At 40.6% G+C, this 16,111-nt stretch overlaps 1 protein-coding gene across 11 annotated transcripts in view; it reads right to left on the bottom strand.

The window, feature by feature from the left end:
• LOC106586283 (TOG array regulator of axonemal microtubules protein 2) overlaps positions 1–8,916 on the bottom strand; it is a 30,154-nt gene extending 21,238 nt beyond the window's left edge. For 7 of the 11 annotated variants that reach the window (XR_006761375.1, XR_006761374.1, XM_045705599.1 and 4 more), the window contains exon 1: positions 6,949–7,110. Coding sequence is in view for 5 of the 11 variants with exons in the window: in XM_045705599.1 (XP_045561555.1) it covers positions 6,949–7,110 (162 nt within the window). In the remaining 6 variants the exon portion in view is untranslated. Of the gene's footprint in view, positions 1–6,948; positions 7,111–7,275; positions 7,368–7,687; positions 7,722–8,513 lie in introns of those variants that run through there. The other 4 variants (XM_045705607.1, XM_045705613.1, XM_045705616.1 and 1 more) reach the window with 4 other exon arrangements.
• Positions 8,917–16,111: the final 7,195 nt, after the last annotated feature.

Genomic DNA, 16,111 nt, shown 5'->3' with positions numbered 1-16,111 from the left:
AAGGGTGGCGAGCATGGCGCAATTCGTGACAAAAAAAAAAAAAAATCGAAATATTCCATTACCGTACTTCGAAGCATGTCAACCGCTGTTTAAAATAAATTTTTATGCCATTTTTCTCATAAAAAAGCAGTAATATTCCGACCGGGAATCTGCGTTTAGGTAAACAGACAATAGAAAAGAAAGCATTCGGTCGACGCGGGCACGCGCCAAACCCATAGTACTCTTGAGTGGCCACTTGCCAAAAGCGATAAAGTGTTTCAGCCAGAGCCTGCCTCGATATCGTTCAGCTTTTTCCCGGGCTCTGAGAGCCTATGGAAGCCGTAGGAAGTGTCACGTTATTGCACAGATCCTCAGTTTTCAATAAAAAGAGCCAAGATGAAACACTACTTCTCAGACAGGCCACTTCCTGCATGAAATCTTCTCAGGTTTTGGCCTGCCATATGAGTTCTGTTATACTCACAGACACCATTCAAACAGTTTTAGAAACTTTAGGGTGTTTTCTATCCAAAGCCAATAATTATATGCATATTCTAGTTACTGGGCAGGAGTAGTAACCAGATTAAATCGGGTACGTCTTTTATCCGGCTGTGTCAATACTGCCCCCTAGCCCTAACAGGTTAACGAATTGACACTCTACTACATATGGCGACCACTTCTTCAGGCTAGGGTCTATTTTTCTCCACTTCCTGTCTGACTGACGTGCCCAAAGTAAACTGCCTGTTACTCAGGCCCAGAAGGCAGGAGATGCATATAATTGGTACCATTGGATAGAAAACACTGAAGTTTGTAGAAATAATGTATGAGACTATATCACAATTGATATGGTAGGAGAATATCCAAAGAAAAACCAACCGGAATTTGTTTTCTTTTTGAGAGCCCATGCTCTTCCAATGGAACGTATAGGGTCATATCCAAATCCAGCTCCCAGATTGCAACTCCTATGGCTTCCACTAGACGTCAACAGTCTTTGTTCAAGGTTTCCCAAATGAGGAAGAATTTTGAGTTGGAAATCAGTCTGTGTGCGCGAGACGAAGAGCACCTGCTAATTTTGCTTTTCTATTGAACATACTTCTTTCCGTATGAAATATTATAGTTTAATTACATTTTAGTACCCGAGTGTCACGAACCGGCTCCAAGTTCGTAACAAAAGGGAGACAACGTGGAGACAAGGAATAAGAAAATATATTTATTAAATAAGTAAACTAAATAGAATTAACAATAGTGTGTGTAATTTGTAGTGTAAGTGAGTTTTGCATGCATAAATGTGATAATGCAGGTTGTTGAAAGGTGCCAAAGCAAACTAACAAAAGGCCACAGCCAAAATCTATCAGTGTCTGCATGGACAGAATCTCCTCAATGAATGGGGAAGAGGTGCATTTATCCTGGGACACACCAGAGCCCAGGATTGTGTCCCATTTCACTGACGACCCTCCCGGCTCCACCCACCGACATCCTATTAAGGAAAACAAGAGCAAAGAGAAAGAATTCGGCAGACAGAGTGGGAGGGTGGTCACATGAGGATTAAATAGAAACGTATTTTGACTTGTTTTAACAAAGTTTAGCGGTAGCCTTTTGGAGTCCTTTCTCTTCATGTTGAACGAGTGGATAACTCAAAATCGATGGCACAGACTTTTTGGGATATAAAAGTAGGATTTTATCTAACAAAACGACCATGCATGTTGTAGCTGGGAAACTTTGGATTGCAAATCAGAGGAAGATTTTCAAAAAGTTAGTGAATATTTAATCGCTATTTGTGATTTTATGAAGCCTGTGCTGGTTAAAAAATATTTTGATGTGGGTTGTCGCACTCAAACAATCGCATGGCATGCTTTCGCTGTAAAGCCTATTGTAAATCGGACAATGCAGTTAGATGAACAAGACTTTATAACTTTTTAACTAATATAAGACACTTGTATGTACCTAAATGTTTATTATCCATAATTTGTATGGTTATTTATTTGAATTGTGCGCCCTCCAATTTCACCGGAAGTTGTCGACAGGTGTCCCGCTATCCCTAACGGTATTTATGGTCACGGATAAGAGTTGGAAGGAGAAGTCAAGGAGAGGGCAGACTTTTCCCAATTGAGAATATTCCCTTGTGACAAGAGGCCCTTGCTCTAGTTTGAGCTAGTCCTACCTGTCACAGATTAAACATGGAATACATTTTTTTTTTTTTAATAGTAGGACATTTACATCCATTTTTGATCACTTAAATGAATTGTATTTACACATTGAATCCGACTGCAGATAACGCTAGCATAGTGGTAGATACAGTATCTCAGAAGGACTGTTCCGACTAGGGGTTAGGCAAACTTAGTCCTTATCTCATGTTTCAGGCAAATGTGGATTTAGGCTGGGATTCAATCCCCTTAAACACGCTTGACATCTAAACGTCATTTCCGATTGAGCATTCATCTGCAGAATTTATTGTTAACTCGATCTCTGCGTACATCGAGGAAAATTCATTTAAACGCTGCGCTGCATCGTCAGCTTTCCAGTGTGCTGCGCTATAAATTGAATCCCTGCCTGAACTGAACAGCTAGTGATTTAGCGTTAGGTCTGTATGCTTAATTCAACATTTGTGTTACTCTTGGACCAACCGTGACTCTAAAAAGCAAATATTGAAGAAACACTAAAGTCCAGAAAGTTAGCCTACTCCCGATTGATACGAGGCTGCTCTGTGAAGTCTAAAGAATTTGGTAATAGCACACACACACACACACACACACAGTATGACTGTTTGCCCAACCTGGTCTCAGAGCATTTCGTATTATTCTGTATGGAAATCCAAACCTCCATTTAGTATATGTTTCGTATAGTTAATAAGACAAATGGTTACTTATGGCAAAAGTGAAAGTACAGTGGTTGGTCAGGGTAGATAGGTGGGCATATAATGTGAACGTCTAGCAACCCAAAGGTACGAGTTCAAATCTCATCATGGACAACTTTAGGATTTTAGCTACTTACTACTTTTATGCTACTTTGCAAATACTTAGCACGTTAGCTAATCCTTCCCCTAAACATAAACTTAACCCTTTAAACCTAACTCTCAACCCTAACCTTAACCCAAACCCCTAGCTAATGCCAACCAGGTAGCTAACGCTATCCACCTAGGTAAAATTTGTAGCATATTTTACGTTTCACAAATTCTTAACATATAATATGTGTACCAAATTTGTAACATATTGTACGTTTCGCAAATTTGGGACATAATACGAATTTTAGCATATCATACAAAATGAGTGATGGACAACCAGAAATGAATACATACTATACGAAAGGTAACATATCATACTAACTGGGGTGTCTCGGATTTACATACAGAACACATACTGACTTGCCTAGTTAAATAAAGGTTAATTAAAAAAATATATATAACACAAAATGCTCTGAGACCAGGTTGGTCTGCCCCCAGAACAAAATCTAGTAGATGGCCAGCATGCATGCAAAATTTGGTTCTGGTTTCTGAGACTACTGAGCTATACATGTGTTGCGCGTTTCATCACAATATTGTTTTGAACGTTTGTTTTAGGACTGCCAGGACAGCCAGCTAAACATTTACTCAATACATCCTCAATAGGCACTGATGAAGATTTGCTCTAAAGTGCATTACTGTGGCTTAACCTGTTAGGGCTAGGGGGCAGTATTGACACGTCCGGATAAAAAAACGTACCCGATTTAATCTGGTTACTACTCCTGCCCAGTAACTAGAGTATGCATATAATTATTGGCTTTGGATAGAAAGCACCCTAAAGTTTCTAAAACTGTTTGAATGGTGTCTGTGAGTATAACAGAACTCATATGGCAGGCCAAAACCTGAGAAGATTCCATGCAGGAAGTGGCCTGTCTGAGAAGTTGTGTTTCATCTGGGCTCTTTTTATTGAAGACTGAGGATCTTTGCTCTAACGTGACACTTCCTACGGCTCCCATAGGCTCTCAGAGCCCGGGAAAAGCTGAACGATATCGAGGCAGCCTCTGGCTGAAACACGTTATCGCTTTTGGCAAGTGGCCGATCAGAGTACTATGGGCTTAGGCGCGTGCCCGAGTCGACCGAATGCTTTATTTTCTTTCGTCCGTTTACCTAAACGCAGATTCCCGGTCGGAATATTATCGCTTTTTTATGAGAAAAATGGCATAAAAATTGATTTTAAACAGCGGTTGACATGCTTCGAAGTACGGTAATGGAATATTTAGATTTTTTTTGTCACGAATTGCGCCATGCTCGTCACCCTTATTTAACCTTTCGGATAGTGTCTTGAACGCACGAACAAAACGCCGCTGTTTGGATATAACTATGGATTATTTTGAACCAAACCAACATTTGTTATTGAAGTAGAAGTCCTGGGAGTGCATTCTGACGAAGACAGCAAAGGTAATAACATTTTTCTTATAGTAAATCTGACTTTGGTGAGTGCTAAATTTGCTGGGTGTCTAAATAGCTAGCCCTGTGATGCTGGGCTATCTACTGAGAATATTGCAAAATGTGCTTTCACCGAAAAGCCATTTTAAAATCGGACATATCGAGTGCATAGAGGAGTTCTGTATCTATAATTCTTAAAATAATTGTTATGCTTTTTGTGAACGTTTATCGTGAGCAATTTAGTAAATTCACTGGCAGTGTTCGGTGGGAATGCTAGTCACATGCTAATGTAAAAAGCTGGTTTTTGATATAAATATTAACTTGATTGAACAAAACATGCATGTATTGTATAACTGATAAGAGAATTATCTAATAAATGTAAATGAATCAATAAACCATGATGAATTATTAGTCATACAGCAGGTTTAATGAATAATCAATGTAATGATCAATGTAGGGATCGATTAGTCTGATTAGTTCCGGAAAGTCCAGGAACCACTGGAGAGGGAAAGAAATGTGTGTATGCAATTAGGAGGGACACCAGGAGACAGATGGTCAAGGGAGTGAAAGCTTCAAAGAGTTCTTGAACCTTGAGGGAAAAGAACTGGCTGAGCTCTGGATAGTGATAAACAGTGTGAGAAGTTTATGGGGGATGCAGGTCACCAACGGATTGTGTGTAAATGCATGTGCGTAAGTAAGCAAGAACTATATAATGACTGTTTTGTTATCCTGACCTCAGAACGTTCTCTGAATAAAGCTACAGATACCTTTTGCAGAAAGCTGAGTCCTTGCCTAATTATTATAACCCATTGTCTTACAAACCTTGGGCATTAGTCAAGGCGAATTGATTAATGATTATTATCTAGATATAAAATTATTTTAACAATAACATAATGTCCTAGGGTTGTCATCTGATGAAGATCATCAAAGGTTAGTGCTGCATTTAGCTGTGGTTTGGGTTTATGTGACATATGCTACCTTGAAAAATGGGTGTCTGATTATTTCTGGCTGGGTACTCTGCTGACAATCTAATGTTTTGCTTTCGTTGTAAAGCCTTTTTGAAATCGGACAGTGTGGTTAGATTAACGAGAGTCTTGTCTTTAAAATGGTGTAAAATAGTCATATGTTTGAAAAATTGAAGTTTTTGCATTTGAGGTTTTTGAATAACGCGCCACGGGATTACACTGGCTGTTACGTAGGTGGGACGATTTGGTGCCACCTACCCTAGAGAGGTTAAAAACACGATGCAATATCTAAAGGCAACTTATTAGTAGCAAAACCTTGTGTCTTTATTTTGAGGTCTCCAGATTGACTTTAGTTGCAGTGTAACGTTAGCAAGCTAGCTAAGAGTGAGTGGAGACCACCACACTTTTTCTTACAAACTTTGCTAGTTAATGACAACATTGTCATCTGTCTAAAGTAAATTCGATGACATGATGATAATGGCAGTCGTTTCCTACTAAATATTTGCCTACTTTAGCAATGTCATCGTATTTCGAAGCCACTATAGTGTATTTTTGGCTCCCATTCAAAGTCATTTACTTTTGGACATCAATGTGGCTGTAGAACGTTGATAACAATGCCAACGACTCGACCACGTGATGGAGTTGCAACCCATGAAAATGTAAGCTCCAATTCAGATACCTACTGACTTTGTCTCTACAAATGTGATCAAGTTGCTTGTCTCACGCAACATACGTTACAGATTACATTTACGGAATGTCTCTCTCTCAGGCACAGACCTATCAGGTAATGTTATCTTCTATGGGAAGGGTTTTGAACGATTAGACCGAAGAGACACATCGAGTCATCAACTGTCTGCCTGACTTACTTAACCGACCTTACTCTATGGACCTCTCCCTTCTTTGGACCACTCTCTTCTTGCTCAACACCGACATCTGAAGCTATCACGAGATATCAGGCGCTTCCAGTATTAGGCACTTTCAGGTTCTGAGAAAAGCACCAGGCAGCTATAAAGTGTATCTTAACAACTCCACAAGGCTGCAGGGCCAGATGGATTACCAGGGGCAGGCCTTTGGTTTTATAAGTGGCGGGAGGTCTGGGGGTCCTCCCTACGTTTTTTGGGGGAATCTAAAGCTAATTTCTACACAATCTAATACGACTCTGTCGGGGTCATTTTGTGGTAACTTTTATTGTAAATAAGAATAGAATATTAGTACCCCTGGTTGGGAACCACTGGGCTATACTGTATGTAACCCTCTCACCAGGCTCGAATATGACTCTCAATATTAACTTATGTAGAGTATCTCCACAGCATGGGATGTTAGGTGAGAAGGACATCTCCAATAAGAATTCCTATTGTAAACTGTCTAGGGTGACGACAGGGTATTAACTTCAGATGAAATGATTATAGGTTTGGGGGGGGGGGGGTCGGCAACCCGCGGCTCTAGAGCCACATGCGGCTCTTTAGCGCCGCCCTAGTGGCTCCCTGGAGCTTTTTCCAAAATATGAAAATGGAAAAAGATGGTGTGAATATATTTTTTGTTTTAATATAATTTATTATCCAATGCTGTAAAAATGTGTATAATAAATATTTAATTTCAACATTTCTGTCAACGAAGACTTACGTCATAGCCTGCGACACACGTTTCTTTCAGCTCGGCGTAGTGCCAGACAGGTGGCTGTTGCAAACAAACCGGCGGGTGTGTCATGGGCCATGGATCCCAAAGGGAAAAAGAGAAAGATAGCTGAGGAGAACAGAGGATTCCACAGTTCTTGGACCGAATCATTTGCTTTCATTGCCAATGCGGAAGGATTGCCTGCATGTTTGCTTTGTAATGAGAAGTTGTCAAATAAAAAGAGTAACGTGGAAAGACATTTCCATTCTTCCTGACAGTTATAGGAACATGAAGAAATATGCATTTGGAGTATTATCCATCTTTGGATCAACATACCTGTGCGAGCAAATACAGCACCCGCCTCAGATGAGAGCTTGCAGTCCTGCGTGAAGATTAAAGTTACATCATTCATGCCCGATGTTGAGAAGCTGTCCAGTGATGTCCGAAAACAGAAGTCACATTAAACGGGTAAGAATACAATCCTGTCATAGGCACATATTTAGTAACAAAGTGGCTGTTTTTATAAAGTGATTTCTGATTTTTGTCAGTATATATTTGGAATGACACATAGGGATATTATTGTGTTTTGTTGCTCAGGTCCGAGGATGGCTGCATTGTATTGTGCGTGTCAAAAGAGAAGAGGGTGCTGCTGCATTTTACCCTTGCACATTTGCAGAAAACTAAAGAGAAGAGGATAATGCACAGAAATCGAACTTAAACTGTATTATTTTAATTTTATATACTTTACCTTTTAAAAAGGCTGCTGTTTTATTGCACTCTGTCTGTTGCCCAGATAAGGGGGAAAAGAGAAGAGGATTGTATCGTATTATTGAGGATTGAAAAGGACCGCATTTTATTTCCATGGGGAGATCTGAAATTACAGGAGGCCTATTATGCACGTTGCACATTTTGTTGTTGTTTTTTCGAATCCTAAAATAAAAATGACATCAAAAATCTGATATCTGTATTGTATTTCTAAAATTTCATCAATGCAACGAAACATAATACATTAATATTATAATGGAAGTTAAACTTAAAGCACCATCGAACAGCAGAGTAGTCACGTGGTGCGTCATTCTCTCCAGGATGCGCTGCATGTAAAATAAACGTTTAATCATGAATGCTCATTATATATTTGTAGCGTACTTATCATTTTGATAGTAGGCTAATATAGCTAATATAGTCACTTACAGCATGTGTTGCCTTCATTATAAGGCTTATATAAGGCTTTTAATTTTTTGCGGCTCCAGACAGATTTGTTTTTTTTGGTCCAATATGGCTCTTTCAACATTTTGGGTTGCCGACCCCTGGGCTAGCCCATGCATTAAATTAAACTGAAACAGTATGACTCCACCAAGGCAACATACATAAGGTTCAATATGTGTATGATTACATTTTCACAGCACAGCATCAAAAATAAAAAATAAAATAAACCCCAATGAGTCATGCACAACCCATGTCCAAATTATTTAAAGCTTGCTTAATAACCCGTTTGCGCGCGTTGGAGATAAAAAAAAAAAAAAAAAAACGACTACACACAAAGTCCAGAAGCACCTCACGTTGTGATTACTCACTACTTGTAGATATTCCTTCAGGGAAGTATGGCAGTTCCTTGCAGGTTTCCTCACAAAATCCACAGCAAGCACCGCTATCAATGCAGACAGTACTCCTTAGCCGTAACCGATATACCATGGGAACATGAACTCGTTATGCTTTCCCAAGCAATTATCTCTCGGTGTTACACGATGCTAGGCTAACCTCAAGTCTGTCAAATACCTCCACTATGAGACGGTAGTTTCAGTCTTTACTAAGTCTTAACAAAATTATAACAACTCTCTTATAAAATAAAATCGTTATTTCCCTTCATGTGTTAGTAGGTATGGGTTTTGTTCTAGTTTTGTCGTCTTCTTTTATAATTTTCTTCACCAACGGTCCTAATGTAAAACGACCATCCTCTTCTCAACGTCTCTTTCCCTCTCTTTTTTCCCAAGCTCCCATTAACCAGGTCCACTCTCCCATTGGCCACAGCTTAACAAGCGACCTTATTGGTCAAAACTTAAACTTCAAAGTAAACCCAACTATTCACTTATACATTAAATACATATTTATTAAAAAATAAATGCATTAAAAACATTACAAGTTAGGAGCAATTCAATTACTTTTTAAATATAATACCAATTAATTATAAAAAATAAACTCAATATTTGTTTTTTACAAGAATAAACTCAATACCTAGTTCAAACAATGGTATTACATGTATCTTGGTGTATCTGTAAAATCTATTGGTAGCTAAATCCGGAGAAATTACGGACCATGTAAAAAACTGCTGGTCACTAAATCCGTCTAGAAGGACCAAGTAAAAAACGGGTGTCTGGAATGCCCTCACCCGTCTGGTGGGGACTTCCGGTTAAGCACTTCCGGCCAGAAGTTCGCAGCTAGCTAACTAACTCGCATAACTTCCCAAACATGTATTCATGCAAAACGGGCATTTAATGTTCAGTAAGGGGATGCCACAACAACTGGCAGAAACGGAAGCTGTTCATGGAGCAGGACGGTTTTGACCACCAAACTTTTTTGATTTGCACCCACCTCCTATGGATGAGGAGTCTCTTCGGCTTTGGCTCAAAGCATTGAACTTGAAGAAACCACCAAACCGACCCTATGTGTGTTCCTATCACTTCGTGGACAACAGGCCGACTGAAGACCATCCTTTCCCTGGGAAGTGCTCCAGTTAGGCTGGACTCATGACATTTTTAACAATGCTTTTTTCTGATAAAAGAATTGTCCATTGCATCCGCCGTGGAGCCTAGTTTCACAATATTACCATATCCCAGCTGTTTGCCGTAGTTTTTAAATAATCACAAAAAACAGGCCTTATTTTAGGGCATTTTTCACCCTGCCAGCTCCTATTAGTTCTATTGAGCACCGTGGCACCAACTCGCTTTCCGAATGTTCTATTCCCAGCCCATTGTTCTACGTCACAATGCCTGCTTCGCTATTGTTGGCAATGAGACCTGCCCACGTTGTAACATAAACAACAACAAAAAATTGCTCATGGAACTCTGAGGTCGTCCCATTGTTTCCTATAGTGGAAATATACAGTTGAAGTCGGAAGTTAACATACACCTTAGCCAAATACTTTTAAACTCAGTTTTTCACAAATCATTTAATCCTAGTAAAAACTCCCTGTTTTAGGTCAGTTAGGATCACTACTTTATTTTAAGAATGTGAAATGTCAGAATAATAGTAGAGAGAATGATTTATTTCAGCTTTTATTTCTTTCATCACATTCCCAGTGGGTCAGAAGTTTACATACACTCAATTAGTATTTGGTAGCATTGCCTTTAAATTGTTTAACTTGGGTCAAACGTTTCGAGTAGCCTTCCACAAGCTTTGGCCCATTCCTCCTGACAGAGCTGGCGTAACTGAGTCAGGTTTGTAGGACTCGTTGCTCACACACGCTTTTTCAGTTCTGCCCACAAATGTTCTATAGGATTGAGGTCAGGGCTTTGTGATGGCCACTCCAACACCTTGACTTTGTTGTCCATAAGCTATTTTGTGTGTGTGTTTTGGAGTGTCAGTGTAGTATGTGTAAGTGCATGGTTAGAGTCCAGTGAGTGTATATCGAGCCTGTGCAAGAGAGTCAATGCAGATAATAATAACAAATATTAATAAAATAAGGGTGTCAATGCAAATAGTCCGGGTAACCATTTGATTAACTGTTCAGCAGTGCTATGGCTTAGGGGTAGAAGCTGTTAAGGAGCCTTTTGGCTCTCTGGGACCGCTTGCTGTGCAGTAGCAGAGAGAACAGTCTATGACTTGGGTGGCTGGAGCCTTCGACGATTTTTAGGGCCTTCCTCTGACACTGCCTGGTATAGATCTTGAAGAATATTGAAACGAATAATGGGCAAATGTTGCACAATCCAGGTGTGGAAAGCTCTTAGAGACTTACCCAGAAAGACTCACAGCTGTAATCGCTGCCAAAGGTGCTTGTACAAAATATTGACTCCAGGGTGTTAATACTTATGTAAATTAGATATTTCTGTATTAAATGTTCAATACATTTGCAAACATTTCTTAATATATGTTTTCACTTTTTCATTATGGTGTACTGTGTGTAGCTGGGTGAGAGAAAAACATATTTAATCCATTTTGAATTCAGGCTGTAACACAACGAAATGTGGAATAAGTCAAGGTGTATGAATACTTTCTGAAGGCACTGTAGACAAGGATGGGGGCTTGGGGTTTTGATGGGAAAGGTCTAGACTTTACAGGGAAGGACCATGGTTAGCAGGTTTGGCCTTCATTCCATTTCAACTCAATTAACTCTGAAAATGAAGTCAAATGCAGTTCATGAGTTCACTCAGTTCAGGAAACAACAATATCATTGAATTGGATTTTCTACGTTTTCTAATGTCCAATTGCTACATTTGCTGAGCTGAGCCAGACTGGAATGGAATCAGAGTTTTGCAGGCAGATCACCCGTGATACAAGTCAGTATTCGACATCCATCAATGGCTGAGGATGTCAGGATATGACGTGGAAACCGGCCACTAGGGGCAACAGTGAGCGCTGTTACCTTTAAGTAAGTTTGGGTTTTTCTAGGACATTGTGGATGTGGATAAGAATCTGCCTCTGACTCCAAAGGTTTCATGGTTGAATCCAGCGATAGAAAGTCATTTTTGATAGTTTTTTTTATAAGCCTATCCCAAATCTTACCCCTTACCTTAACCATTTGGAGTTAATGCCTAACCTTAAGATTTCGGAGTTAATGCCTAAACTTAACCCTAGCCTTAAAATCCGGAGTTAATCCCTAAATTTAACCTTAAACACTTTGAGATTTTACGTTTGGAACAACTTTGAAATTTGAACTTTGAGAAACATGGTTGAATGTCTAATTCTGATGTGAGACTGTGAGACCTTGCAGAAATGTTGACACTTGCTGATAGATTTGTGGATCCAGGATCACATGTTGGGATGTGGCTCCCTCTAGTGGTACTTTTCCATATAGACTTACCCACTCTCCAGGGTTTTGACCAGGGTTTTATGTTAATGTCAGCTCTAAAGACTTATGGTGACGGCATCAACAATCTCTGCATCATTCAAGTCTGTTGCTTTGTGAGGTGTTAAAGTTCACAGATAGCCATTGTTATGTAAAAGACAGCTGAAAAGAACACAGAGCATTGCCTTGGCCCCAAATGAGAGCAGGTCTACCAGATCCATGGGTAAAATACTGGGCTAAATCCTGTATGTAAATGCACCATTAGAAGCTGGATGTAGAAACCAATGGTATAAATTCTGGGTGGTCGTGGTTGTGAGGCACCATCTTTTACTTGAGCATTATTTAGGTCACTGTAAACAAGGGCAACAAAGCCTAAATCCAGTGATAATCAAAGAGAACAGAAAATACAACAACCACTGTTGTAATGTGTGGCGGAAAGAAGCAAACATTATTTTTGTCCCCACCAGTGACTACGCTTTTCCACTTGTGCTCTAACTAGCTATCCCCCTTTCCCTTTCTTTAAATATTCTCATGAATGGATTTCACATGAATTCTTGGTTATTCCCATCTATGCAAATAGTATGTCCGGCATCTAGTGGTGTTTTGCAGTATGACATGACTGGAGTCCTGTCTATCTTTGTAACATGCTGACCAGACCAGACGTGTCGCGTGCGCAAGCGTTGCAAAAAACATGTACACATACATGTTATTCAATCATTGCACCCACACTGAGCATCTGCTTAGCCAGGTGCTAAAATAGAACTTGGTTCTATTTGTGACACTGGACGGCGGGCAAGTCCTGTATCTTCCATCTCCTCATTGGTTTTTAGGAGCATATATCAAATCAAAATTCAAATCAAATTATAAAGCCCTTCTTACATCAGCTGATATCTCAAAGTGCTGTACAGAAACCCAGCCTAAAACCCCAAACAGCAAGCAATGCAGGTGTAGAAGCACGGTGGCTAGGAACAACTCCCTAGAAAGGCCAGAACCTAGGAAGAAACCTAGAGAGGAACCAGGCTATGAGGGGAGGCCAGTCCTCTTTTGGCTGTGCCGGGTGGAGATTATAACAGAACATGGCCAAGATGTTCAAATGTTCATAGATGACCAGCAGGGTCAAATAATAATAATCACAGTGGTTGTCAAGGGTGCAACAGGTCAGAACCTCAGGAGTAAATGTCAGTTGGCTTTTCATAGCCGATCATTCAGAGTATCTCTACTGCTCCTGCTGTCTCTGGAGAGTTGAAAACAGCAGGTCTGGGACAGGTAGCACGTCCGGTGAACAGGTCAGGGTTCCATAGCCGCAGGCAGAACAGTTGAAACTGGAGCAGCAGCACAGCCAGGTGGACTGGGGACAGCAAGGAGTCATCAGGCCAGGTAGTCCTGAGGCATGGTCCTAGGGCTCAGGTCCTCTGAGAGAGAGAGAGAGAGAGAGAGAGAGAGAGAGAGAGAGAGAGAGAGAGAGAATTAGAGAGAGCATACTTAAATTCACACAGGACACCGAATAAGACAGGAGAAATACTCCAGATATAACAGACTGACCCTAGCTCCCCGACACATAAACTACTGCAGCATAAATACTGGAGGCTGAGACAGGAGAGGTTGGGAGACACTGTGGCCCCATCCGACGATACCCCCGGACAGGGCCAAACAGGCAGGATATAACCCTACCCACTTTGCCAAAGCACAGCCCCCACACCACTAGAGGGATATCTTCAACCACCAACTTACCATCCTGAGACAGGGCCGAGTATAGCCCACAAAGATCTAAGCCACGGCACCAACCCAGACAGGAAGATCACGTCAGTGACTCAACCCACTCAAGTGACGCACCCCTCCTCGAGAATGCATGGAAGAGCACCAGTAAGCAAATTGATAAAAAAACATCCCCACTAAATGTTTTTAAATGCTCGCAAATTTCTACAAAATGAGCACAAATTTATATTAAACATGGCTACAAATTATGAAACGAGCTCACGAATTGTAAAACGTCCACGTACTGTAATATACATCCACTATACTTTTAGTTTTGGATGTTATGATGATATTCCCTGGAGGTCGGGGCCCACAGGGCAGGTGCCCTGCGTGCCCATTCGGTAATCTGGCCCTGATCATGAAATTAAACTACAGGTATTGTTGTTACACATCCTCACACTGTCTTGGAGGATAAAACTGAGACTGTAGCCAGCTTACCTAATTTTATTGTCCAAAGAATGTTCTCATAGTCCAGAAGCATTGGATGAAAATCCACAATGTTGGTGCCATACAGGAGCACTGACCAATCTGCCTCCAAAAGAGGACTGCTGGTTTTGAGGATGGTGTGGAGGTCAGTGGTTGATGATCTGAGCACCCCCTGAGATGGTGAGTATGGTTTCAGTAGACCACTATTGAGCTGGTAGATCAGATAGGAGCTTTGAGGAAAGGTCATTTAGTGCTTTGAATGTGGTTCATATTGCCTTATAGTGAATTCAGGACTTGGACAGGGAGTCGATGCAGCTTAAAGATGCATTTACATGGGGGTTTGGATGATAGTGTCAAATTTCTTAGAATGAGCGAAAATATTGGAGTTTGGGGACTGGAGGGGATAATAGTCAAGTTGGGAAATGTGCAAATATTTAGATACAAACATATAGTCAAGTTGGGGATTATTCAGATATTCCTGTTGAAAAAGAGAAAAGACAGAAAGATATAATATTACAGTATATTAAATTCATCCCATTGGGCCAAAACTGGTTGAATAAACGTTGTTTCCACCTCATTTCAACAATCCAAAAAATCTGTGATGACGGTGAATCAATGTGGAAAACAGAATTGGATTTTTTTCACCCAACTTTTAACCAACATTTTTGGTTAATTTCACATTGGTTGATTTCCCAAATTTAAATCAAAACTAGACATTGAACTGATGTCTGTGCCCAGTGGGATTGGAGTTCTGTAATCATATCAGCTCATTTGTCATACTTCTTCTAATCATCCAGAGAGAATGTACCTTTCTTTGAGGTTAACCTTTGAGATGACCTCCCTCAAGGATTCTCGCTCTTTCCTCGGAGTGAATTTGTCCCACATTTTAGCAAAGTCGCCATTGGTGGCCACGTTTCTCAAGATATTGCGACTATGATGCCTGTGGACAAAGATTTTAATATCATCTTAAACGTGCAACATATCAAATCATTTCTGCTGTCTGTGATTAAAAACAGTAATCAATTGATGGCAACCAGAGAAAAAATATCCCATCAAAATAAGACATATATTAGGTAGAATTTGCAAGAGGGTCGGTTTGAGTAATGCACCGCATTACCTGATCTACAAATCATCTCAACTATCTAACAACTGGGTATTAACCGTTCGTTATTATGAAAATCTTAGCGAATCTGCACAGCGCTTGGCTCAGGCCGACCATTGTGATCAAGTAGGGTTGTCTTCATTAGGCACCAAACAGAAGGAAGGAAACTGAATCATGTACTGACTATTTGGACTCATTTACATCTTGAATTGTTACCCCAATTTCGTGGTATCCAATTGGTAGTTACAATCTCTGTCCAATCACTGCAACTCCTGTAAGGACTCTGGAGAGGCGAAGGTCGAGAGCCGTGCGTCCTCCGAAACACAACCCAGCCAAGCCGCACTGCATCTTGACACAATGCCCGATTAACCTGGAAGCCAGCTGCGCCAATGTGTCAGAGGGAACACCATACACCTGGCGATCGTGTCAGCGTGCATTGCACCCCGCCCACCACAGGAGGTCGCTAGTTGGCGATGGGAGAAGAACATCCCTGCCGGCCTTTGGCTTCAGCTAAGCTTTTGGCTTTTTAACTTTCAAACCCACATGAGTGCCTGGACTTGGATTTTCCTATGCCACGTTGCTCTTATTTGTGTTTATAATTTTTCCTATTTGTTTTCAATTACTATTCCTCTCCAAGAGAACCTGTGGTTGTTTTGGAATACCTAAAATCCGCAATTCAATCCATGACACCCTTTAGCATAGATGCTGTAGACAGCATCTACGCTGTAGACAGCATCTATGCAGTTTTTAAATTACCTTTAAAAACTGCATTGTCGGCGATCTAGTGCTATAGCGAGCCATGGATTGAATCACGGCCTAAGTTAAGGCCGGCCATTATGTTTAAGCAAGCTACTTTACAGGAGGAACATCCCACCTGACTTCCTGTG

Source organism: Salmo salar, chromosome ssa02 (genome assembly GCF_905237065.1).
Source record: "Salmo salar chromosome ssa02, Ssal_v3.1, whole genome shotgun sequence".
In the NCBI taxonomy this organism is placed as follows: Eukaryota; Metazoa; Chordata; class Actinopteri; order Salmoniformes; family Salmonidae; genus Salmo; species Salmo salar.
This window is presented reverse-complemented; position numbering and strand designations above follow the sequence as displayed.